The following is a 27,649-nucleotide window of genomic DNA, read 5'->3' as shown; positions in this document are numbered from 1 at the left end:
ATATATATATATATATATATATATATATATATATATATATATATATATATATATATATATATATATATATATGGAACAGCAAGCCTCTCCAAGCCCTGAACCAGTGTCTGCAGAACACCACAGACTCCCTGCTTCATCCACATCACACAGCACTCGGCAAAGCTGCTGAAACTTGTGAGTGGTTCTTGTGGGCTGTGCACTAGCCACTGGCTGCAGTACATGGTGGTGTGAAGGTGCAGACTAAGGTGCTTCCCAATGGACTACCAGACTACTGTGTGAGGCTACAGAGGCAAGTCTTCCAACACAAGGGTTTTGACAACATCCAAAAGCCATTCTTTTGGAAAGTAAGTTGGTCGCCTGGATGTCAATGCCTTCCCTTTGATTACTTAAAAATGTGATCTGAACCTTCCTTTGCTTCCCTTCCCGGCACCGCCTGACAGGTCACCGACCCGTCACCGGCCGGGGGGTGGTGGCGGGGGCAAGGCTGAGAGCCCCCGCACCCACGTGAAGATAAAAGTCAAAGTGTAAACTTAACCTTAAGAGTAATGAGTTTATGCCATACCTTAGCTAGTCATAAAATACACTAGTTGTAAAATACTAACATGCAAAATAATATGTACCTTATTTTTTTATGATTACTCAATAAAACACTGAGCAATAATTTTACTTCATGCATGATAAATATCATGACTCCCCTGAGTAGGCCCAAACTACATGATCCTCGTCACTAAGGCCCTAAGCACGTCACACTTAGGTATCAAAACTTACACCCACGTGCACCCGGTCAAGAAAATACAGTCACTGTAAAAACGCTCCCAAGACGACACCGTTCACACTCATTTGTCTAAAAGCTGAGCAATAATCTTCCTCCCGTCGCCGCCCTCCGGCTGCGGCGAGGCCGGGGCTGACCGGGTGTGTGGCGAGGACGCGGGTGACGGCCGGGAGCCGCGGGCCGGCGCGGCGGAGCCGTCAGCAGGGGTGTGTGGGCCTGGCTCCAAGGGCGGCGCCCCGGCCGAGGTGCCCACTTCGTGATCATGAACAGACACCGGTATCTTGAGTAGCGGCGGTGGGGGGCGCGACTCATTGGTCAGGTCGGATTGACTCTGAGGAACAGAAACAGGTGAGTAGGTTGCCCAATGATCACTGCCACATGCACACCTGAGACTCAAAGAAGTATCTAGAACACACAAACACACACACACAGAAAAAAAACTATGTATCAGAACCAATTTAAATTAAATACAGTAAAGTCACAAATCTCGATCAATCTCCTCTCGATATTTCGTATCTCGATTGCACCATCAAGAACCCACGATTCACATATCTCAATCAAATTACACAAATCTCGATCGCTGATTTTTTTTATTGCTTTCCCACCTTTTGAAGAAGAAGAGATGGAAGAAAAGAAAGAAGTCTTATACAACATGTGAAAAATAAGAATTAGCAAATTGAAAAGCCTAAACCCATAATAAACACAGCCACACACACACACATACAGCTGATGGGTGGCTGGTGATGATGATGATGAGTGTCGGTGGCATAGCCTTTGTATTGGCGCCACCTAAATGGTATTTTTATTAGGGCTTGTATTTACAAATAGGTAAATACAAGCCCTAATAAAAATACCGTTTAGGTGGCGTGGATACAAAGGCTATCTATGCCACCGACACTCATCAGCAGCAGCAGCAGCCACCCGTCAGCTGTTCAAACCCAGCGTGTAGTCAAGGTTGTTTACATACTTGGCTACCTGGATCCCATTCACCATGTTTCCCGCAGCAAATGGAAAGGCCCAGGGGGTGGGTAAGAGCGAGAATTGGAGTCAAGGACCACAACAAGGTGTGAAAAAACCCAGGAGTGAGAAACTCGATTATCGTAAGGGCAAGTTAACGTAGTTGATATAGGTTAGTTGGCAAGGCTTTGGTCCCAATTGCATTTTTCCCCATAAGAAGTTAACTTCGCATCTCGATATTTCGAATCTCGATCAGTATTTTCAGTCCCAATTATGATCGAGATTCGAGATTCTACTGTACAGCTCTTTTAGTACCAACCTGGCGCCTGTGATGAAGGTGGCCACACTCTCCTGTTGTATTCCTCTATAACCCTTCACAAAACAACTGTAACCCTTCACCAACCAGCCATAAGCCTACCCTAACATGATCGAACCTTGACAGAACCAAATATAACTAAGATAAAGGTAACCGTAACCCTTCACAAAATAACCGTCCAGTCATAACCTAAAGCCTCTCCTACTCTACAACTCTGCCTTCACTTACCTTGCTCATGATGGGTAGCGCTGCTCTCTGAATGGCCTGGGCTTCTGATTGCTGAGCTTTGGCTTTTGCAAGGAGAGAGTTGAGTGTTAAAGCTGCATTCAGGACAGCAAAGCCATCCTGAGGGTCTGTTTCCGGCACGTGCTCCTTGTCCTGAGAACAGTCCGCTGGAGGAGTGGAAGCAGAAATCATCGTGAGTTGAAAATTTCCCATCCAATGTACACAGTTAGAGAGAGGGAATGGTACATGGAGTTAAACCAATGGACTGTCAAATACAAATGCAGTAAACCCTCAATATAACGGACTAATTGTGGGGGACCTTAGTCTGTTAATGCCGAAAGTCTGTTATAAGCGTATAAAAAAATAAAATAAAAAAATAAATAAAAAATAAATAAATAAATAAACGTAGGTATATATTATATATTTTTTATTGTGTATGTTGTCTGCAGGTTCGTAGCAGTGTGAACAGAACAATGGGTTTCCCATTGAAGAATATTTTGTCGGTCTGGAACAGTATGTTCTGTGCCGGTCACTTTACGAATGAGGCGTCGCGTGCAATATTGGGGTAAGCGCCAGTTTTTAAAAACCTCAGAAATCGCAGCTGAAGTTTTTGCAACTTCAAATTGCAATTTTTTTGTTGGTTTTAAAGCTAGAATCACCAATTTGATACCAAAATGAAGCTTATGTAAAGACAAAACTGCCCGTATTATGTACGAAGCGCAAAAAGAAAAAAAGAAACAAAAAACAAAAACACTCTGGGTTGTGAAAACAGAAGAAAATCCACCAGAAGTATTTTTTTTAACTCGTATTGTGAGTTACTGGGATTGAGAACAGTCGGAAGTTGGAAGACAATGCAAATGTTGTAATTAATGTAGCTAGTCATGTTCACTCAGAAAGAACTAGTTAAAAATTGTCACTATTCAATAATAAAAAATACAACAAACAAAAGTACATTAAGTCAGCTATTGAATATCAAACAAAGTTAGAAACTGTACAAAAAGTTAACTAGATCAGCTAGACACGGCACCATTACTCAACGGCAGCATGCCCACCCTACCTCGTGCGGACCATACGTTTGAGCGAGATATGTTTTTCACGAGACTTTTTACCCTATTTCCAGTGTTGATTTGGGGTAAACGTCTTGCTCGGGTAAAAGAGGAAGGGTCAAAATAGTAGTATATGATCGTAACTCCAAACCCACGTGGTTGGCGCTTACCCCAATATTGCACGCGGCGCCTCGTATAGTGTGCATCAGCCTTAAGAAGGAATTGTACATATGTTTTTGTAGTCTTAGAATAAATTTTGAAGACTGCTCAGGGTTGATGTAATGGACTGTGAGCTACAAATACATCCTAGCAATGAGAAATAGATGGCTAGGAGAGTTTGCTGAAGAAGTAGGAACAAAAATCATCAACAGTTATAAATATCCTGTCAAAAGTTCACAGCTAGAAAGAAGGATTTGTACGTGGAGTTAAGCAAAGGGCTGTCAAATACAAATATACAGGTAACTCTCGATTCTCTGTAGTGGTAGTTTGGTTTTTTTAAATAAAGGGTCCAAAAATCCAAATAAATGTTTAATTTAGGCGTTTTTTTCCTTATCTCGATTTTTTATGGAGTGGGCCAACATATCTCGCAGCCTGGACTCCACAGCACACACACACAGAGCTCAGTTCTTTCCAGCGCCACTTGAACAACAATACAGTACCCTCGCTGCCACGCTACTCAACAATAGGGGTACCGGTACTAACGGTACCACCCCGGCCAGACTGCTTGGTACCGAAATACTAGCAGCTCCTCATGGTGTCCTCATTTCTTCCTCACCACGAGAGGCTGAGAATGAGTGCCGAGTGGATATCTCGGTTCTGGTGACATGCGACATGCAGCTGTTTGTTGTGTGTTGTGTGGTTTTGGGCACAATGCAAATGGCGGCGCTGGGGGATGATTGCGTGAAATAACCCTCGTGCAAGACTCATGATGTACAGTTTCTGATATCATATTCACCCCATTATTCTCACTAATATTAATAATTGATAATGAACACATGGACATTTTTTTCCAATATTTTTTATGTAGCTTGTACTGCTCCTTAGTCATACATTCTTAAGCCACCTGTGACATCAAGATCAAGATCATACAAATGGCGCCCGACGGAAAAACGGGATAACGGCAAGGCATGGACGATCTTCCACTGATTTAGTCTTTGTATAGTAGTTATTAGATCGCCCTGTATTCTATGGTAACATATTATAGGACAGCTACGGACTATGAAGGATTATAAACAATAATAAAGGCAAGTTTGCCGTTGTTATTGGATAAGACGAAAAACAGACCCTTAAAAACATCCCAAAGAAAAAAAATCATTAAAAAATTGTACATTCAGCTATAGCAGCAGCAGGCTAAACTTTCAGGCATTTTTATGTGAAAAAAAAATTACGGTATTTATTTTTCGACAGAAATCTACCTCTTGTTTGATTTACATTGTTTTTGAATTACGCGACCTCTTCAAGAACGCAACACTCGCGTAAATCAAGAGTTACCTGTATCCTAACATTCAGAAATACATGGCTAGAAGAGTCTGCTGAGGTCAGTACAAAAATCATCACCAGTTATAAATTTCCCATCCACAAATCGAAAGGAATTGTACATAGAGTTCTGTAGGCTTGGGGAATGCATTAAAGACTTCCCTCCAAATGTTTAAAAACTTATAACCTTGACCTCATCCTTTGTGACTTGCTGCAGCTGAGATTCACGGGCATGTAAGATTATCCATCCAACTCCACAAAGAAAAATAGGGACACTAAATCAAGAAGTAAGAAGTGTATCAGGAACATAGGAGTTTGAGACTTACTATTGAGTCTCTCCTTTTAGTGCCAAGCAAAATTCACACTAAAAAAATAATTCACAATAACTGGCAGCAAGAAATTCAACCATGTAACCAAGCTAAGTGCCATATCCAGAGGTCCTAAGGCAGAAGAGTATGCCAAGAAAGAGTGCCAAGCAGTGCCATGCGAGATTTACATATACAAAAGTAGTAGAGGGTGCCATTTAGTGTGTGCCAATCCAAGAAAAATAAGGACGATGAAAAGAAGAAATTTGAGGTGTATCACAGTCGGTATTCTCAGGAGCTTCTGCTTCCCATGTCAACTATTTCCAAAGGCCAAAAAAGGGATTAATCGGGTTTTCATGAGTGTTTTTCACCTTCATGGTACAGAAGAAGGGTCAAACTACCACCAGGGTCATAAAAATACCTCTGGAAATGCCCAAAACTCCCATGAAAACCCTGTCAAACATGAGTGCGTACGAGGTGAGGCATTTGAGAATATGGTCCCAGGAACATGGGTGTCTTGAGCTTACCACTGATGGCCTGCTCCAACTGCTCACTCGCACCACTGTTCGCCTCCTTCTTCTTCTTGGGGTTCCTCCTCCGCGTCATGGGGGCTGTGCGGAAGAGGTGGCTGGGTCTGTTCACCCCGTGGAGCTTGAAGTACAGCCCACAGGCATTGCAGACGATCTCACCTGAGGAGGAACAGATTGAGAAGTTACGATTTTGGCAGGACTGAACAAAGCCATTTCAAACAATTTCAATCTCACCTGAAGCCTTGATATAAGTAAACAATCACCTGAAGAGTAACGAACTAATAGGTAATGATTTTTGTAGAACTGAAGAAGGAACTAGGATAAACAAAGCCATGATGTAAGTAACCACCTGAAGCCATGATATAAGAAAACCGAAGCCTTGATATAAATAAACAATCACCCAACAAGTAATGAACTAATAGGTTATGATTTTTGAAGAACTGAAGAAGGAACTAGAATAAACAAAGCCATGATATAAGTAATCTGAAACCATGATATAAGAAACCTGAAGCCTTGATATAAGTAACCAATCACCCAACAAGTATATAATGGACTAAAAGGTAATGATTTTTGTAAGACTGAAGAAGAAACTAGGATAAACAAAGCCATGATGTAAGTAACCTGAAGCCATGATATAAGAAAACTGAAGCCTTGATATAAGTAAACAATCACCCAACAAGTATATAATGGGCTAAAAGGTAATGATTTTGGTAAGACTGAAGAAGAAACTAGGATAAACAAAGTCATGATGTAAGTAACCTGAAGCCATGATATAAGAAAACTGAAGCCTTGATATAAGTAAACAATCACCCAACAAGTATATAATGGACTAAAAGGTAATGATTTTGGTAAGACTGAAGAAGAAACTAGGATAAACAAAGCCATGATGTAAGTAACCTGAAGCCATGATATAAGAAAACTGAAGCTTTGATATAAGTAACCAATCACCCAACAAGTATATAATGGACTAATAGGTTATGACTTTTGTAGGACTGAACAAAGCCATGATATAAATATACAGTCTCAGCTGAGGCCATGATATACATAACCTGAAGGCATGATATAAATGGACTAATAGGTTATGATTTTTGTAAGATTGAAGAAGGAACTACATAGAATAAACAATGCCGTGATGTAAGTAACCTGAAGGCTTGATATAAATGGATTAATAGGTTATGATTTTTGTAGGATTGAAGAAGGAACTACATAGAATAAACAATGCCGTGATGTAAGTAACCTGAAGGCTTGATATAAATGGATTAATAGGTTATGATTTTTGTAAGATTGAAGAAGGAACTACATAGAATAAACACTGCTGTGATATAATTAACCTGAAGCCTTGATATAAATGGACTAATAGCTTATGATTTTTGTAGGATTGAAGAAGGAACTACATAGAATAAACAATGCCGTGATATAAGTAACCTGAAGGCTTGATATAAATGGACTAATAGCTTATGATTTTTGTAGGATTGAAGAAGGAACTACATAGAATAAACAATGCCGTGATATAAGTAACCTGAAGCCATGAAATAAGTAAACAATCTCATCTGAAGAGTAATGGAACGTTATGTTTTTCGCAGGACCGAAAAACAAACTAGAATACACAAAGCCAGTGGACACATTTTGTAACTCCCTGACTCCTGCATCAAAAGAAGGAATAGCACATGAGAGGAGAGGGAAGATACCCCACTGAAACAAGATGCAAGAAGAGGAAGAAGAGGAAAAAAAGAAGAAGAAATGCTGAGCTGAGTGTGAAAATAACTACAAAGGGAAATATTATAGTGAAGAAGACAAAGAAGAAGAAGAAGAAGAAGAAGAAGAAATGCAGTGCTGAGTGTGAAAACAACTGCATAGGGAAATATTATAATGAAGAAGAAGAAGAAGAAGAAAATGAGGTAATAGAAGTAGTAGTAGTAGTAGTAGTTTGGTATTTGCCTCACCTTTGTCATTACGCCTCCAGAGCTTGGTGTTGTTGGTGCCACAGTTGGAGCACATGGCGTATGGCATCAGCTTGGGAGACACGATGGACTGGCCCTGGAAGGTGAACGCCACTGGTGACATTACTGCTAACACTGACGCATGATCTTTTAAATGTTGGATTATAGTCTTCTTCAACACTAATGTGGCTGATTTGTCTTATTGACCCATTTTTCAAGGTGTGTTAGTTGGTTTTGTTGATTTTTAACAGTAAAGGAAAAAAACGGAGAAAAGTTAAAAGTCCACTAAGCACTGCTCCTGTAAAAGTAAATGGACAGAGTGGCCAAATGAGATGTCAGTTTTGGATGGAAATGTGTGATACTCCCATCTCAAAAGTTAAAGTCGTAATATATAAATAAATAAATAAATAAGATACGTATAAATAAATAAATTATCACTACCACTCTTACCACGGGCTGCTGGCTGGCGCTGGGGAGAGTCTCCTGGCCATGTGGCTCGGGGGACTTCCTACCCTGGCCAGTGTTCTCCCAGGCCTGGCCGCCACTCTGCTGCAAGGCAAAACAGTAAGTCAGGTCCTCCTATAAGTGTCAGTGTGCCTACCGTGATGATTTAGCTTTGATTTTATCTTTGGCACTCATTTTTCCATGCATTTTTAAGGGGGTACGGGACACCTGAGGTCATCTAACTAAACTATCGGGTATTGCGATGAAATTAAGTAGGCATCTATGTTGCCTATATTTTGTACGAGCCAGAACAATGTATGTATACTTATATGTATACTCATAAGTATACACGTGCATATACGTGTAGTGACACTTAAAATTACACAGCACCATTAATACATAGCCAATCACTTTCATTTTTTGGCTGTGAATAGTCTTTAGGTGTGCCTAGAGCCCTATGGAAAATATTCTGAAAGTTTCCCATACAGAGAGGCATAATGGTATTTCTTTTATTATGTTCGCCAAACATCGCGTAAAATCGTGTTTTTTTTGTCACTTTTTCCTCTTAATACTCCTATCTCCTTTACCCTATCAACAATATCTAATCATAAGCTATTTGTACAACCAACATTCCCTGAACTTTTCACGTAAATCTGATTGATTTTAGATTTTCTGAAAAAAAAAAAAAAAAAAAAAAAAAAGACAAAATTCAACCTTTAACTCGGTCCATTTAAACACGCGCCAGACATTTAAAATTTGCGCTACGAGAAAAACATTGCTCGGGGATTATTTCCAGATGGTATAAGAACGTTTTTAACCCAGTTTTGCAAAATGCTATATTTGGACCAAAACATCCCCCCCAGGTGTCGCGTACCCCCTTAACAGTAAGGGAAGTAGCTCAAGGATTAAACACAAAGAAAATTAAAAACCCTATGAAAGTAAACAAAGAGTGGCCAGATGAGAGGTCAATTTTGAATGGAAGCTCCTGGAATGGCCATTCCTCTGAACTCTTTTTATAGGAGCAGTGAGTAGCGGGTCTTTTCTTTCATTATTGTTTCCTTTTGTTTTGCCCTTGAGCTGTTTCCTCTGCTGAGAAAAAAAAAAAAAATCTTGAAAGTTAAAAATAAATAAGTGAGTTGTAGGCAGAAATTACAGAGAGCATGGAATATTTGCTGAGTGTGACAACTTATACACATTGTACTGAGCCTCTCTGTGGGGTGGCAACACTATTGTTTAATGGTATCTGGCATTTATACCTTCTTGTTTACCAGTAGTTAGGTGATTGTAGAAAGCAATTTAGGTGTTAAAGGGTTAATCAGTGCTTCAATAAACTGATTTCAAGTCTCAACACATGCTATAGATTGACTGCCATTTTCTGGTGCTTCCAAATGAGTGAACAATTCAAACAACTCTTCACATTTTATTCTACTCCTTACTTCACTGTCACTGTCCTCTTTTATTCATATTCATGTTTGCTCATCAATGGGACTATGTTTAGGTCTCTATATATTTTTTTATTTTCCCTTGATGCCTTTTCATGTATCTCTGTGGTAATAACAATATAATAATCATAAAGCCCTGCCCCTTCCTCTCTTCAGTTAAACATCACTGACTACTAAAAAAAAAAAGTGTTAGGGATGAAAGTGGTGAGAGATGGAAAAAGAAAAGGAAATTCATGGTGGACAGAAGAGATAAGGAGGATAGTAAATGAGAAAAGGGAACTTTTTAAGAAACCTCAAGAAAGAAATGTGTCTGAACAAGTAAAAAGGGAAAGGAAAAAGAAATATAGAGAATGCAAAATGAAATTAAAACAAGCAATAAAAGAAAGTAAGAAGAGAGTTGATGAAGACTTTGGAAAAAGACTAAGTGAAAAATATAAAGGGAATAGGAAATCATGTTGGAAAGAAGTAAAAAACGAAACAAATGCAGAAAATATCTCCTCAAGTAAAATAAATGAAGTTATGGATGAGAATGGAAAGATGTTGAAAGACAGGGAAGCTGTGAAAGAGAGATGGAGAGAATATTTCTAAAACTTAATGAATTTTGAGGGTGGACGTCCAGCAGCTGTAACAGCAGCAGTTTTGAGTAGAGGTAGAGGAGGAGTATATAAAGAAAGAAGTATAACTTATGAAGAAGTAAATCAGGCAATAAAAAGATTAAAAAATGGAAAGGCAGCAGGAATTGATGGAATCACAGCAGAAATGTTGAAGTGTGGAGGAGATGAAGTCGTTAAATGGATGGTCAAGATATGTGAAGTAGCATGGTGCCAGCAGACTGGACGAAAGCCATCATTGTCCCAGTTTACAAGGGGAAGGGAAGGAGAGGGGAATGTGGGAGCTATAGAGGTATAAGTCTCCTGAGTATACCCGGAAAGGTATATGGAAAAGTCATAATAGAGAGGGTGCAAAGAATTACAGAAGAGAAAATCAGTGAAGTGCAAGGAGGCTCCAGGAAGGGAAGGGGATGTGTGGATCAGATATTTGCCTTCAGGATGGTAGTAGAAAAAATAATAGCAAAAGGAAAGAAACTATACGCCGCCTTCATGGATTTAGAAAAAGCTTATGACAGAGTCGATTGGATTGCATTGTGGGATGTTTTAAAGATTTATGGAGTGGGAGGAAAACTGCTTAGTGCAATAAAGTCTTTCTAAGAGGATGCATCTGCATGTGTCAAAATTACTGGAGAAACAAGTGAACACTTTGAGATAAAAGTGGGCTTAAGACAAGGGTGCATCATGTCACCATGGTTATTCAATATTTATATGGATGGTGTCATTGGAGAAATGAAGGGCAAAGTTGGAGAAGTTGGAGTAAGACTGTTCAATGAGGGAAGGAAGTGGGTACTGAATTCGATACTGTTTGCTGATGACACAGTGCTCATTGCTGAAAATGAAAGTGACCTACAAAATTTGGTCAGTGTTTTTGATAGTGTATGTAATAGGAGAATGCTGAAAGTAAATGTCAACAAAAGTAAAGTGATGGTTTGTGAGCGAAGTAGAAGTGAGGTTGTAGATTTTGTATGCCCATATAGAGTGGGAATTGAATGTGAAAAAGAATGCAAAATAATTTTGAATGGTGAAGAAATGGAGGAAGTCAATGAGTTTAAGTACCTTGGATCAGTTATGTGTAAGCATGGTGGTATGGAGGGTGAGATAAGAGAAAGGGCATTGCAAGGAAGAAGGGTGGTAGGGTCTTTGGGACGAATCATGAATGGCAGAAGTGTGAGCATGGAAGTAAAGGGGGATTTGAGAAATACAATAATAGTACCAACCCCCACATATGCAAGTGAAATGTGGGCCTGGAATGAAAGTCAGAGGTCTAGAGTGCAGGCAGTGGAAATGAGTTATTTGAGGAGTGCTTGTGGTGTGAGTAGAATGGATGGAATGAGTAATGAAAGTGTGTACGAGCATTTTGGAATGTGTCACAGGGGTGAAGGGAAGAAGTGTGGAGTGGTGGAAGAAGTGAAGCGACAGACCTTAAAGTGGTTTGGCCACATGGAGCGAATGGAGGAGAGTAAGATGACCAAAAGGGTGTATGTGAGTGAGATAGAGGGAGGGAATGCTAGAGGACGACCTCCAGTGAAATGGAGGGATAGGGTGCAAGAGTATGTTAGGGAGAGGGGGGAAAGATCTTTGAGAAACCTTGAGCAGGCAAGGAGGGAGTGTCTGGATAGAGAAAGTTGGAAGCTCTTCTGCTGTGGCCATCCCCTGGTGGGAGCTCCTAGGAGCAGGCATCGATGAAATGATGATGATGATGATGATGATGACTACTGGCGTTTGTTCATATTAAGTCCGACATTACTCTTGTCCATACGGAAGAGTAGTATGAGAGAGGTCTGATAACGCCACTCCCTCTCGGCTAGAAAGGGATTGGGGAGGTGAAGCGTGACAGACAGGCCTGAGAGTTCTTAATCTGAATGTTGTTATCCAGGGAGTGGCTGTGATAGGCTGACTTACACTACAGGCTCTCCTTACATGTGTGGTGGCTTTGATGGTTCAGGTCATCTTTGGTTCAGGTCATCTTTTCTACCAAACTCACACCTCTTCCTTTCATAACTCTTCCCAATGCACCTACTACCTGTCTGCCCTTCACTGCTCTTTCCCCCACCAAAATAACACAAAATACCCCAACACAAACACCCCAGCCAACCAGTGACAACTCAAGGGGCAGCAGAGGTGAGGGAACAAGTTGCCCGGCAGTGAGTCCAGTGCAGCCTAACTCATTCCTGGGATAACCTTCAGTACATCTAAGAAGTGTGACTCACGGCGCTGTATGAGCCGACGCGGAACATCCCCATGGGCAGCACGGGGGAGGTGTGTGCGCCGGACACCACGGGATGCAGGCCGGGGGGTGGGTAGAGGGAGGGGATGCGGCGGTAGTTGCAGCCGTCGCCGGTGTCGGGGTGCGGCTCACTATCCTCCCAGGTGTTGTCCTCCTCGCCAGGCATGGGATCACTCTGTTCGTACGGTTCATCCTTGATTTCCTCTTTGAATTCAGTCTGGAAACAAAGTAAGTTTAGACATTTCCTTTTTAAATTGAAAAATTTGGAAGTTTTGTTTAGTCGGTGCAACATCTGTGGTCATATGCCGGAGAGAGACAGAAGGGGAAGGAATTATAGGAGAAGGGAACAGATCCCAGGAGACGGCACACAATCCCCGATTAATACCTGGTACCCATTCACTACTGGGTGGACAGGAGCGTAGGGTATCAGAAAAGCCGCCTAAATTTTTCCACTCAGCCCGGGAATCGAACCTGGGTGCTCTCGGTTGTGAGCCGAGTGTGCTAACCACTGCACCACGAAGACCCCTTTTTAAATTGACCTCTCTCTGGGCCTCTTACTTATTCTAGTTATTTTTGTTGGAGCAGCACATGGCAGCATTTTTGTTGCTTTTATGTTTTGTGCCCTTGAGCTGTATCTCTTGCTGTAAAAAAATAAATAAAAGAAAAAAAATAAAACTATAACAAATTCTTACAAGAGGCGAGTGACACGAGACCTCTAACCCTAACAGGTCACTCTCAACCCTTTCATTGCTAAACGCTCGCAGCAAGCGTTAGGCGTATTTGCTGGTGGCGCTAAACGCTCGCTGCAAGCTCCACCCACACTCAAATCTCCCGCGTATGAGTGTTCCAACACTAATTTTCAAAACACAGGATTGTCAATTGAGTGAGTTCTTCATTAAATTTGATGGAAAATCATATCAGCCCAGCGCGGCAAATCTACGGACGAGTAGCTGGTGGATGTTCTTGCCCAATATAGCGGCATTTTTGCATAGCTTCACCTATCACCTGACTGATTCTTTGACCAAATAGTTGTAAACATTGCAGTTGGCAATACTCCCTTGCCAGAATCTGAAGGAGATATGTCCGCAGTTCTCTCAATATGGCTGATCATCCCGCACGCACCGACGTAAGTGTTAACATTCGACACTCCCTGAACGTGCATGTACGTTCGCAAGAGAGGCATACATAACCGACTCCTATAGATCTGGACCTCCTCTTTCCAATGGTGTTTTTGTTTTTTAGCTGTGATGAATAGTTTTTGAGATACAGAGGTTAAAAGAGAGCCCCCATTGGGCTGCCTGAATGAGCCTGAGGGGATAATCGAGTCCCATCCTGCATGCAAGGAAAGGGTTAAGGCATCTTCTGCATCACTTTTGTATGTAGAGTGTGTGTGTGTGACCTTAATGGCTGTATTCATCTCAAAATAACACACACCTGAGGGACTCTGTTGTGTGCTGAACTATGCTCTCAACTCTCAGATTCAACGAAGACATAGGCAAGAATTGGTTCACCAATAGAGTGGTGGACAAATGGAACAGGCTTAGGAGCCATGTTGTGGGTGCCAATACCATAGATACATTCAAGAAGAGGTTAGATAAAGCCATGGATGGTGAGGTAAGGTGGGGTTGAGTGTACAGGAGCTGCCTTGTATAGGCCAACTGGCCTCTTGCAGACTCCTTACGTTCTTATGTTCTTATGTTCAAAATTGTGAAAAATTGCCGCCTATAAAAAAACTGAGGGGCCAAAAACAGATCTTTGATGTTGAACAAATAAATAAATAAAAACTATGAATATTATTTCCCTTGAAGACAGCCTAGGGAACAGAAGTGAGTCTAACCTGCCAAAAAATATGCCACTTTTACAAATTTGTACGTAGTTCTGAGCTTCTGTCGCACAATTCAATGTAATAAAGCATTCTAGTATGTGTGTGTGTGTGTGTGTATTTACCTAGTTGTAATTTTACAGGGCCTGGGCTTACCCTCATGTGGTCCCGTCTCCGTATCTATAATTATCCAACTTTTCCTTGAAGCTCTGCTCACTCTTCGCTGATACTATTTCTTCACTTAGTCTGTTCCAAACCTCTATATTTCTTTGAGGGAAGCTATATTTCTTTATGTCTCTTGAGTATCTTCCTTCCTCAACTTTTTACTATGTCCTCTAGTATTCCTGCTGGAAGGTTCTTCTCTTAGTAGCAATTTCTTGTTATCTACTTCCTCCATTTTACTCAATAGCCTATATATTTGTATTAGGTCTCCTCTTTCTCTTCTGTTCTAGTGTTGGTAAGTCCATTTCCTTTAGTCTCTCTTCATATGTCAGTCCCTCCAGTTCTGGAACCATTTTTGTTGCCATCCTCTGTATTCTTTCTAGTTTTTTTGTGTTTCTTCATATGTGGAGACCACACTGTTTCCGTTATTCTAGTTTAGGTCTGATCATAGTAGTTATTAATTTTTTCATCATTTCTTTGTCCATGTAGTGGAATGCTATACCTATATTTCTCACCATGTTATATGTACCACCGAAGATTCGATTTATATGACTTTCTGGTTGCATATAATCTTGCATTATTACTCCCAGGTCTCTCTCTTCATTTACTTTCTTTAGTATTTCACCATCTCCCATTTTATATGTCCATTTTGGTCTTTCTACACTTTTTCCCATTTCCATAACATGACATAATAACGTGTGTGTGTGTGTGTGTGTGTGTGTGTGTGTGTGTCAGTGTGTGTGTGCTCATGTTCATAAATACCTGGAGAAACTGTGTAGGGAAGGCATCTACAGTTGAAGGCTTCGGTGATCTCGTCCTCCTGTGGCGCGCAGAATTCTGCTTGGCGGGACTTGCCGGCCGACCTGACAAGTTCTCGGCCGCTGCCTGAGCCGACTCCTGCCGCATGGACGACACAATCTGCAGCCAGCCGGCCCTTGGATTGGTCCTCTCAGAGTCAGATGAAAGCGTGGTCACCTTAGTTGATGTGGACAAGGGCGAGGACTGGCTGGTGGAGGGGGTGTGAGGCGGCGGCAGGGAGGAGTTGACGGGGGTGGAGTGCGAGGAGGGTGAGGAGAACTGGTTGGCGCTGACCGGCGGAGATTCATGGTTCCAGGGCGAGAGTCTTGGCGGCGAGGGAACAGTGCGGGTGTCGGGTGTTTTGGGGGGCGGGAGCGATGAGATTCCTGAGGGCGTTGTACTCTTCTTTTTCCTCTTCTTCTTGGGGGACAGGCTTTCGGATGATGTGTGGTCCTGATTGCGCTTCGAGCCTGAAAGACATGGATCAGGTATAAATCATAGGACTCCATTCTCTTGTGGTGGGTAATGACCTGCTACTCTGTCACATACAGGTCACCACAATCTACAGGTACCCTTTTATCAACCAGCCTGAGGGGAGGATGAACAGCTGAGTGGGCGACACTGACTGCTCCGGCCACGATTAAGCCCTGGCCTGCTGATCCATATCTAGGCATGCTAACCACTATGCTAAGGGGACACATTTCTGAAGAAGCCATGTAGAGAGCATCTGGCATAGTTTGAACATTTTTCCCATGAGACTGCATGATCGTCAAGAGGTTTGGATCATGTTACAGTAAGCAAATCGAGTGAAAATAAGAAATAGATTTTATGATTTTACATTTCATTCTTCCTAAAACATGTCACTTAAACTGGCATAAAGCAAGAGCTACTTCATACAAACTCATGAAAAATACTCACTCTGGTTCCCAAAATTTGCCTCAGGGACAGCCAAGCCTTTTATCTTTAGCGACTCAGCAGTCTTCAGGAGCGAGGCAAGGTTGGCCTGACGCACATTAACCTGAAGCAAAGAGTGAGAGGAACAACTTAATCTAAGGATGATGAAGAATGGTAAATGGAATTGGGCCGGCCATATCATGCATAGAACTGACAACAGACAGACACCCAAACTGTAGCAACCCAGGATTGAGAAAGTCAGATTCATGTTGCTAGCACGTCACAATGGCTGCCCAACAGGCTGGCAACATGACTGTGAATTTTAAACTATTATTAATACCATATAAAAAGCAGAGTATATAAATAATGCAGTGAGGAATAACTGCAATGATATTTTTTAAGACCTTCAGTATGTACTCTTGCGGGACTCCATGCCATACAGGAGGCAATACTCCCGGAGGTTGTATTTTGACTAAGGGATAAACTCAACCCAATAGAATAGCAGCATCCATGTAATGACTGACCTCCTAAACTTTGACTTAAAAACTGTTAAAAACTACTGCAGTATGTGAGGTAATTATTATTATTATTATCATTATCATCATAAGACAAATCAGGTATTGGAGAGGCTGAGAAAATGGACATAAATAATTGGAAGCATATCGTTAACCAGGGGCGTGGAGTCTGAGTCTGAGTCGGTGGAGTCGGCTACTTTTGGCCGGAGTCGGAGTCGATAAAAATACCCCCGACTCTGACTCCTTAACATAATCAGTTATCATGTAATGTAGTTGTGAAGTTTTTTTCTTTTACATTATCAATATGTTGTGAGTACACGTAATTTGGATGTAAATACATGTAAGAAAAAGGACCTCAAGAGAGTCAACCAGCACTACAGGCAGTATAAAAAAAATAAAAAAAGATTTGCAATAGAGGGGGAGGGGCATGGGGGCCTGAGTCGGAGTCGCAACTTTAAAATTTCCCGGAGTCAGAGTTGGAAAATTTTAACACCGACTCCACACCCCTGTCATTAACTGCCTTACCTCATGGGAAAGCCTGACACTAAACAAAAGATGATGAAGATGCTGATGGAACATGCTTCACTAACCTGCCCACAGTACATGTAGTCTAATAGGCACTCCACATCATGGGCCCGAGCCTCGTTTAGAACTATAATGGCCCGTGTGGTGTCGCTTGGGGTCTGCTGAAAGATCTCATCGAAGAAGTCGCTGCACGTGGCCAGCACCAGCCTGTGGACCATGAACAGGCGACCCTCGCAGGCCAGCGTGGCATCAGAGTACCGTTGCTGCAGGAAGAACAACATAAATTATGAATATTGTTACTACAACCTCCTAACTCTCTTCTTCCAACACTCTTCTTTCTTCTCTATCCCTTCCTCTCCTCTCATGTCTTCTCTTCCCCTTCCTCACAACACTTCCTCTCTCTTCTCTCCCTTTATCTTCTCCTTCTCAGCACATATGACTGGTAACTAGTAGAACCTCATTTATCAGGCATTCAAAACAACGGCACTCTCAAAACAACGGCAAATATCTGGGGCCCAAATATACAGGAAAACTGTTTATCTGGCACGAGCTTCCCTCCATTCGTGCCAGATACACAAGGTTCTACTGTATTATTTTAAGAGATGACACAAGTAGAGAGGAAGGGGTGCAGACACTATAAGCCTGAGATGCCGAGAAAGAGAACAGGAAGGTGAAAGTGATGAGATGACATAAAAGAGCAAAAAATAACAGAAACACAGTATTTCCATAAACTAAGTGCTCACTGATTTACCACATGAACAAAAAGAAACAACAAACACAACATTCATCTACACTATACATTCACTTATTTACGAGAACCAAAAAATAAAGGAATAAAAAAATTATCAAACACAATATTACTCTGAATCAAAGTCACTTACTTACAAGAACAAACAAATAAATAATGAAAGAAGGAAAGAAAGAATACAAAAATTATATAAGAATTAAAAATAGATAAGAGATACAATTAAAAAATGCAGGAAAAAAAAGATAGAAAATACACAGGAAAAAAAAAAAAAAAAAAAAAAAAAAAAAGTGCAAATCCCTCCTGCTCTGGACTCACCTTACTTCGAAGCCTGTGCAGTATGTGGCAAAAAGTGGCTTCATGGTTGTTCCATCTCAGCTTGAGGAGTCCTTCTGACAACGCCATCACTAAGCTGCACACCTGAAACAGCAAGCCAGATGTCACTAACACACACACACACACACACACACACACACACAGGAAAAAAATATAAGGAAGCTGGAAAGGATACCGAGATAGCGACCAAAATGATATCCAAGTTGTTGAGTCTGCCACATGAGAACAGATTGGAAGAAATGGAATTGACGGCGCCTGAGGAGAGGAGACGAAGAGGAGACTTAATAGCTTTGTATAAATTTTAGTGGACTGGACAAGGTGGATAGAAGTGACCTGGTTGTGGCAGAGGGGAGGAGGGGGCTGAGGGGACACAGGAAGAAGCTGAAAAAGGGAACATGTCTGAAGGATAAAAAGAAGTACAGTTTCCCATACAGAAGTGCAGATGAGTGGCATGGTCTAAAGGAGGAGACTGTGGAGGCAGGGAGTGTCCAGCAAATGAAGGTGAGCTGCGACAAATATAGACAAGGAGACAGGACTATCCCAGCTTAGCTCAGGCCATGGAAACAACAAATAGAGAAAAACAAATAGGTAAATACACACATTGCACCAACATTCCCGTGGGCACCACAGAGGCCACCCAAGCAATGATGTCAAGTCCACAAGTCCCTCCCTAAGAAAATTTCCGCGCCAGGTTACGTGACACTGACTATAGTAGCAAACATGGATTATTTCAATCTAAATCATGAGCTTGGCAAATCGTCATGCCATTCTTCACATCAGGAAAAGAAATGATATGAGAACTTTTACCGTCAGTCAGTCAGCCGCACCTTCTCCTACAGTAACAGCACTAGCTTTTGTGTGTTCATGGAAGGCAGCCACACCCATTACCTCAAGTCCTTATGGGGATGTAATATTAATATACGGGAAATTATATTAACAGACCATGCATAAACCCCCTGTTCCACCCTCCAACCAAATTACCAACCTAACTCTGTGACCCAGTGATCCTGCCAAATGAAGTACCCTAACACCAACAAGAGCACAACTCAATTATTCTGACCTTTACGTTGCTTACTCACTGTCCCTGTGACGTCTGGAGTGCATTATACCCGGTGCACATTTATAATGAAGAAACGTCTGTAACACAGTGATGACGTGTTGTGCTTGGCAGTGTTTACTCACAAGCTGCTGTGATGGCAATGCTGCAGGTCTGCCGTGGGTGTTTGGTTAAACCACGATATTATTCAAGGGTGAGTCTTTCAGTGTGTTTAGGCTATTGTCCAGGTTAGGTTAGTGTGGATTAGGTCAAGCTAAGTTTGTTTGAGATTTTTGGAGGCGCTGCTGCCCTGTGCGATTTGGAGGGCAGCACACAAGTAAGAGGGAGCCATTATTTTGGTTCATTTTATCAATAATTGCAAGTTATTTGTCTGGGTTATTGGATGATCAAGATTGGTTACATTAACACACCTATATTTCACTTCCTATCTTATGAGGTACTCTTGTGTTATGATGTATATGTCTTGTACTGCCCTTCAAGCCTTTGAGAAATCTGTAGGACAGTGTAAACATCAAAACAAGTGTGAAAATAGCCATGAAGATTGTGTGTAAACCAGTGCAGCGACAATAGGTGGAGTAGCCCAATGCGACATGTGGAGACACAGTCAGTTTAGTGTTAACTATGGTGAGCCATGGGTGTTGGGTGCCATGGGACACTATGAGTTACCCTGCCGCCCGTGGCTGGCCGGGTTAGCACCGCCTTCAGGGCTGTAGTCACTTGTTTTGATCTCATCATCACTTCTTCCTATGTTTTTTCAGAGCAGTCTGAATATTAGTGGAAGACCTACATGTCAACAAGTTGGTTAAGTGGATGAGACATCAGCAAGATATCAAAGACAACTTTTACCTAATATTGAAACAAGGCATGCTGTGGCTCAGGCCTTGCATGGAGAAGCTTTTGATTGGTCAAGGTATCCAGGAGAGCTTGGGCATTACACTGGAGAGCTTAATGAAGATGATGATGACCCAGGAGCTTTATGATGATGACAATGATGACCTGGTGTGGTGTCATCTGCCATCCAGTATCATGAGACAACTCATCCTTATTTTTGCATTGCAGAACCCAAAACTTACTATCATAGTGACTAAGTGAAGCATCTAAGTGTAAAAAAAGTACCAAGGAGGACCTAAAAAGCAATGCAAAGCAGAACAGGTCACAAGAAGAAGAAGAGTGATTGTTGATATCCTAGTTATATACATAGTACATACGTCGTCATTTACTTTTATAATAAGGTAAATAAACTTGGGTGGGACAGAGCCTGACAAGAAGTCGATGAAAGACATGGTATATACTGTGTCGAAATTCCTGTATGTATTCAGGATGGAATGTTTCACAATCCCTGGATATCTCATGACACCATACTGGGAGCCTGGTGATGATGACGATGACTAAGAGCTGCCTTGCCTACCCCGGGGCCAGCAGCACGGCAGCTTAAACCCTCCCACGGAAAGCTTGGGGATATTGAGAAGAGGGTAGCCTACTATTTTCAAGACACTGCTTATTTCTGGACAAAATATGATGCTTTGGGGAATATTTATGTGCACCTCAGGCATTGAAAAGTCAATCATTTAGTGATTTCCAGACACAAATACCATCTCTGTGATAAAAAGCATTGGATAATATTTACAAAACCCTAGCCACCTCTGGCAAAGTTAATACTTTCATCATGGATTTCTTTTTGGTCCCTGATTGTAGTGCAGTCACAAGTGACTTCTGGAAAGGAGAAAGAATCCAATTCTGGGACCATTAATTGTTGAAAATAGGGGATAATAATTCACGACAGCGTCGCTTCCTCTGGCGGTGGCCATGGTGACGGTACCGCCGACGCAGCCACAAAATAGCTTGCAGAGGGTTTAGGGTGGGAGAGCATATTTAAACTATCCCAACTGAACTTTACGACCTAATAGCTAACGGGGGAGCTTCGCCCCTCGACCCCCCTCATGTATACGCAACTTATTTCTGCGAGGAAGTATTTCTCGCAACACAGCGCTATGGCTGCCGCCAGAAGAGGCGATGCTTTTGTGAATTATTATCCCCTATTTTCAATAATAAATAGTCCCTGAATTGGATTCTTTCTCCTTTCCGGAAGTCACTTGTCACTGCACTGCAATCAGGGACCAAAAAGAAATCCATGATGTAAGTATTAACTTTGCCAGAGGTGGTTAGGGTTTTGTAAATATTATCCGATGCTTTTTATCACAGAGATGGTATTTGTGTCCGGAAATCACTAAATAATTGACTTTTCAATGCGTAGTGGACCACCCCCACTGCTGCCCTGTCATGTCCCACGCTGTGCATTTCCCCCGGCCCACACCGCATGCCCAATAAACTTAAACTAACCTAACTGAGCCTAACTAAACCTACCTAATGGGGAGGCCTCGCCCCCCACACTCCCCCTACCCGGGGTACTTTGCCCCCTCGACTCCCCTTCTATATTCTGGGTCACTCATTCTTCTTCTTTTGACCTGTTCCACTGTGTATCACTTCTTAGGCCCTCCTCAACACTTCTATACTTCACAACACATACGTAGTTACTCCACAGTGCACACTTATACACTTCACCCTGAACTGATGTTTTTCTGTTCTTTTCTTCCCCTGACTTTGCTTTTCTCTGTCCTTTTGTTAGTTTCCACTATTACACTTTTCTTTTCACTCCACTTTCATTGCTCAGTTATTTTTTCCCAACAACACACCAGGAAAAATTTTGTGAAAGGTATTGAGTACCGTACGTCAGCGTTACTGCCCCGCATCCAGGGATCAAGAAACAATCCATAGTGGCAAGAGGTGGCTGGCTGGCCTATCGTCAATATTATCGCAGAGCTTAATGAGGGCGGCGATGACGACCCGGACGTTTGGTAATAGTGACGATGACTCAAGAGCCTAATGGTGATGATGACTAAGAGCCTAATGGTGATAATGACTAAGAGCCTAATGATGATGATGACTTAGAGCCTAATGATTTTAATGAGTCAAGAGCCTAATGATGATGATGACTAAGAGCTCCCTCGCCTCCCCCGGGGCCAGCAGCAGCACGCAGCCAACCCTTCCCCCGGGGCCCCACAAAGGTCCCCGGGGCGCGCCTCACCTGCCGGGTCCCGCCCTTCAGGCAGCCTTACCATGGGCACGCCTTGCACGGCCGCGCTCCAAGGGCAAGGGCTTAAAATAGAGGTGTGATTCTTATCGTGGCAGCTCCCCCTCCGCCATTACTGAGACTGACGCTCACCAACAACACTTCGTCCACATCCTTCACCGAGGCTTAAGACCACACCTTACCACCTTAATTAGCCTATACCTTACATTCGAACCTTAAAAAAAGATACTCGTTTATAATATTTTGGGAAGATATGCCTTTGTTTCTGCCCTTGTGAGATGCTTGTGGGTGTTAATTAAGAGTAACAAAGTCGAAGTCAGAGCCATATCCGGGAGGGCGATAAGACTAGCCTTTCTAAATTCTTCATATTTAACAAGTAAACCTTAACAGAACCGTTACACTAAGCCACTCTACATGGATTCTCCTTTATTTCAGCCCTTCTGATGTGCTTCCAGTGAGTTATAAGACGAGGTGAAGCTCAAGTCACGGCCACGCGCGGGAGGCCGATAAGATAGGCTTTATACACGTGTTTCTTTACAAATCAAAGCCAGACTCTAAGATAAATATTCAATTAAAACATTTTATACGAATACGCTTTCATTTGTGCCCCCGTTAAAGGTTTGTAGTGGATGACAAGACAAGATGAAGCAGAAGCCACAGCCACGCGCGGGAACCCGATAAGACAGGCTTTCTACGAGTATTTCTTCACATATCGGAGCTGAACCTTAAGATGGACACTCGACTAAAACATTTTATAGGAACACACTTATATCTTTGTCCCTGTTAGATGTTTGTTGCGTCTAACGAGAGATGAGGAGGCCGAAGTCACAGCCATTAGCAGGAGGCCGATAAGACAGGCTTCCTATGCCTATTTCTTTATTCTTTACATCTCATCGCTAACCTTTATCATAAATACTCAATTATATGAAGAAAATGAAGGATGTTTCCACTGGTACTCTTGTCTGTGGGGATCTTTATTAGGGCCGTGATGTCATAAAGGGCTCAATCTTTAATCTTTGACGCCCAACGTACGCCTATTTGACAAAGCTTTCGTGGGTGTTGTGGGCATTTCCAGGGGTAGTTTAATGACCCTGGTGGAATTTGATCCTTCATCTGTACCGTGAACCTAAAAAAACACTCAATAGAACCCGACAGATCTCCTTTTCGGCCCATATATTCTTCAACCTTTCAGCGCCCAACGTACTGTACACATATTTGACAAAGCTTTCGTGGGCGTTGTGGGCATTTCCAGGGGTAGTTTAATGACCGAGGTGGTAGTTTGACCCTTCATCTGTACCGTGAACCTAAAAAAACACTCATTAGAACCCCACTTATCTCCGTTTTGGCCTTTGGAAATAGATGATGTGAGCGCATGCAGTGATGTCAGGGCTACTTATAACAAAGGTCACGTCAGCGCGGCCCTCACCGCACCGCTAAGTGATCCTGTTCCATTGTCTCCTCGATGACTTGCTGCTATAAATAAACAAGGTGTCGCTGCCGCGGTATTAGGTGCAGTTTCCTTGTGTTCTGATAAGTGTGCTGGCAAGTTTAGTATGGCGTACACAGTTAATTAAATAAGGTGAAATATAGCTCGTTCGGTCTTATGGAGTCCATGGTTGATTTTGTTAGAAGCTTTGACCTCTCACATCAACTATTTTCAAAGGCCAAAAAGATCAGTCGGGTTCTAAAGAATGGTATTTTTATATTCATGGTACAGAAGAAGGGTCAAACTACCACCAGGGTCATTAAACTATCCCTGTAAGTGACCCAAAACCATACAAAAACTTTCAGATATGTGTGCTTGGGCGCCGATTTGCTTATGAATACGGTCATGTTTTAGGTTCATAGTACAGAAGAAGGGTCAGATTACCAGAAGGGTCATAAATCTACCCCTGGAAATACCTACAACTCCTACGAAAGCCTTGCCAAATACATGTAGCTCCCTTGGGAGACGAAATATTTGAGAATACGACTCTATATATTGTTAGAAACTTTGACCTCTCACATCAACTATTTTCAAAGGCCAAAAAAGATCAGTCGGGTCCTAAATAATGGTACTTTTAGATTCATGGTAGAGAAGAAGGGTCAAACTACCACCAGGGTCATTAAACTACCCCTAGAAATGACCCAAAACCCTACAAAAACCGTGTCAAAAATGTATGGTTGGGCGCCAAAATGTTTAAGATATGGCCCTGTCCCAAGGCCACAGAGAAGATTAACCGGGTTTCATGGGTGAGTTTCCAGTTCACGATGCAGAAGTCGTGTAAAACTATCACATAGGATCACAAAACAGTCCATGAAAATCCCTGCAACTTCTATGAGAGGCTTTTCAAACAAGCGAACTGAGGCTTGTGGAGATATCAGGGGCTCCCTCAAACACTTCGAGGGGTCTACATACTCACATTATTTTGACAAGACTTTCGTATGAGTTTTCGGCATTTCCAGGGGTAGTTTTGTATGGCCCTTCTGGTAGTTTGACCATTTTTCTGTACCTTGAACCTAAAATTATAACTCATTAGAACCCGATTGATCTTTTCGGCATATGGATATAGTCAATATGAGAGATGAAAGCGTCTGAGAATACTAATATCTTACCTACATACCCACAATTTGATGGCTTTCGTAGAGGTTGTTGCGGGTATTTTTATGGGTAGTTTTATGAGTCCATAGATAGTTTGACGAGGCTTCTGCACCATGAATGTGAAAACCACGAAAACTACCCATGAAAATCCGACTAATACGGGCCCCTCTGGATGTTTATGGTTGGCAGGCTATATTAATGTTACAGCGGCCGCAGCAGGTAATATAAGATGCTTGATGTTGGCCAAACCGTTGTTACTCGCTCGCCAGACGCCATGCAGCAAATACTTGGCGCCCGGGAAGCAGCGAGAAAAGGCCCAGCGTGAGGAAGTCCAGTGTGAGGAAGTTCAATGTGAGAAGGTCCAGTGGAAATGAGAAAGAAGTCCCCAGTGTGAGGAAGTTCAATGAAAGGTCAGTGTGTGGAAAAATCAATGTGAAAGTCAGTGTGAGGAAGGTGAGAAAGTCCAGTGTGAGGAAGTTCAATGTGAGAAGGTCCAGTGTGAGGAAATTCAATGTGAGAAAGTCCAGTGTGAGGAAGTTCAATGAGAGAAAGTTCAACGTGAGAAAAGGTTCAGTGTGAGAAAGTCCAGTGTGAGGAAGTTCAATGTGAGAAAGTTCAACGTGAGAAAAGGTTCAGTGTGAGAATAGTCCAGGGTTAAAAAAAAGTTCAGTGTGAGAAAAGGGACGGCGAGAAAAGTTAAGTGTGAGAATGGCTCCGGTGTGAGAAAAGTCCAGTATGAGAAAAGGTCCAGTTGGGGATAAAGGTCCACTATCGAAAAAGGTCCAGTGTGAGAAAAGTTCCAGTGTGAGAAAAGTTCCAGTGTGAGAAAAGTTCCAGTGTGAAAAATGTCCCAGTGAAAAAAAGTCCCAGTGTGAAAGTTCCAGCGTGAGAAGAAAAGAGTGTCGTGAAAAAGTCAGTGTGAAAAATGTCCCAGTGTGAGAAAAGTTCCAGTGTGAGAAAAGTTCCAGCGTGAGAAAAGTCCCAGTGTGAGAAAAGTCCCAGTGTGAGAAAAGTTCCAGTGTGAGAAAAGTTCCAGTGTGAGAAAAGTTCCAGTGTGAGAAAAGTTCCAGTGTAAGAAAAGTCCCGTTGTGAGAAAAGTCCCAGTGTGAGAAAAGTTCCAGTGTGAGAAAAGTTCCAGTGTGAGAAAAGTCCCATTGTGAGAAAAGTCCCAGTGTGAGAAAAAGGTCCTGCCAAATAAAAAAGGAAAAAAAAAAATCAGTGTGAGAAATAGATCCAGCGAGAAAAGTTAAGTGTGAGAAAAGGTCCTGAGTGAAAAGAGCTCCAGTGTGAAAAATCCCAGTATGAGGAAAGGTCCAGTGTGAGAAAACTCCAGCATGACAGAAGGTCCAGTGCAAGATAAAAAGGTCGTGCGAGAAAAAGGTTCAGTGAGAGAAAGTTCAGTGCGAAGAAAGGTCCAGTGTAAGGAAGGTCCTGCTACAAAAGGTCCAGGGGCAGCGCCACCCATATAAGTCTATTGTCTACAACGGAAGTGATGGAAACGAAGTCCGAAAAAAAAATGGAAAGTTTCGTTTAGTCGGCGCAACATCTGTGGTCATATGCCGGAGAGAGACAGAAGGGGAAGGAATTATAGGAGAAGGGAACAGATCCCAGGAGACGGGACACAACCCCCATTCACTGCTGGGTGGACAGGGGCGTAGGGTATCGGAAAAGCCGCCCAAATTTTTCCACTCAGCTCAACGAAGTCCGAAGGTGCCGCCGAGCAGTAAAGGGGAAAGTCCAGTGTTGAGTCTCCTCCATGAAAATAACTGCTTAATTTGCTCTATTTCCTCAACGCTGGAGAGTGATAATGGACAGAACGTCATGTTATGCAGTAAAGGAAAGGGGAAAGTCCAGTGTTGAGTCTCGTCCATGAAAATAACTGCTTAAATTGCTCTATTTCCTCAACGCTGGACGCTAATAAGGGACAGGACGTCATGTGCTGCACGGAACAGTCAGGACGGAGATAACGAGTTGAGTTGCACAAGGCTCGATGCTGGCGCCAACAATGCTCCTGACTTATATAAACGTCAATAAGGAACAAACCGTTAGGCAAGGCTGTTTTCAGATGATGCCACCGAGGTCATGAAAAAAAATCCTGTAAAAGGCAACAAATCATCTTGACAATAACTATGCGTGGAGTCGGGAATAGGAAATTAAATACAATGAAAAACATACTAGTTACTGTAAATGGGGGACAATGTTTATAAGAGGCCGTCCCTAAGTAATGTAATATTAAATGTGAAATGAAAATAACAAAGAAGCGAAGGAGGAAGAGCAGGGAGCTTTGCTAGAGGATGATTCGTCACCTGAAAAAAAATACTTTGAGAGGATTACCAGACAGACTTAAAGCTGTTGACAAGCATGATAGTAGTGGTTATACGCTGTTGATATGCATAATAGTAGTGATTACAAAGTGTTGACAAGTATAATAGTAATTGTTATAAGCTGTTGACAAGCATGATAGTGGTACCGAGCCACCGCAAGTTAGGATATACGGCAGTAGAATCAATCAATCAATCAATCAATCAATCAATCAGTCAAACAATCAACCAATCAATCAAACAATCAATGGCGGTTCGAATCTCAGCCTGGTTAGTCAGCGTGCAGCTCACCCAGCTGCTTATTCTTCCTTTCGGCTGGTGGATAAATGGGTACCTGAGGAAGCCTGGGGAAGGTACACTGTGGTAACCGGCATGTCACCCGTGCTCTGTGTCCCGGGGTGATGGGTTCTTCCCACCACAGGCTCAAGGGACAATGCGACAAAGATGAGCACCGAGGTCAGGCGCAGCTATAGCGCATACCCCAACTTTACCTTTATCGGTGGGCAGGGTC

General features: G+C 42.3%; 1 protein-coding gene across 4 annotated transcripts; it reads right to left on the bottom strand.

Annotated features, from left to right (window-relative positions):
• Nucleotides 1–58: 58 nt before the first annotated feature.
• Nucleotides 59–27,649, bottom strand: LOC127002023 (broad-complex core protein isoforms 1/2/3/4/5-like). Of its 4 annotated transcripts, none has more exons than XM_050867347.1 (11): nt 27,630–27,649; nt 18,071–18,172; nt 17,073–17,270; nt 15,992–16,091; nt 15,038–15,543; nt 12,275–12,508; nt 8,018–8,116; nt 7,571–7,664; nt 5,625–5,786; nt 2,274–2,437; nt 59–1,103 (listed from the first exon to the last, which is right to left on the bottom strand). In XM_050867347.1, the coding sequence occupies exons 2-11, from the start codon at nt 18,155–18,157 to the stop codon at nt 837–839; spliced, it is 1,911 nt and encodes a 636-aa protein (XP_050723304.1). In that variant the 5' UTR covers nt 18,158–18,172; nt 27,630–27,649; the 3' UTR covers nt 59–836. The 4 variants fall into 4 exon arrangements, with proteins under 4 accessions (XP_050723304.1, XP_050723300.1, XP_050723302.1 ...); XM_050867343.1 differs by lacking the exon at nt 27,630–27,649 and adding an exon at nt 22,262–22,399; XM_050867345.1 differs by lacking the exon at nt 27,630–27,649 and adding an exon at nt 22,262–22,399 and having other exon boundaries at nt 8,018–8,113.

The sequence above is a fragment of the Eriocheir sinensis genome, chromosome 22 (assembly GCF_024679095.1).
Source record: "Eriocheir sinensis breed Jianghai 21 chromosome 22, ASM2467909v1, whole genome shotgun sequence".
Lineage (NCBI taxonomy): Eukaryota > Metazoa > Arthropoda > Malacostraca > Decapoda > Varunidae > Eriocheir > Eriocheir sinensis.
The sequence above is the reverse complement of the archived record's forward strand: the minus strand, read 5'-3'. Positions and strand labels throughout refer to the sequence as shown.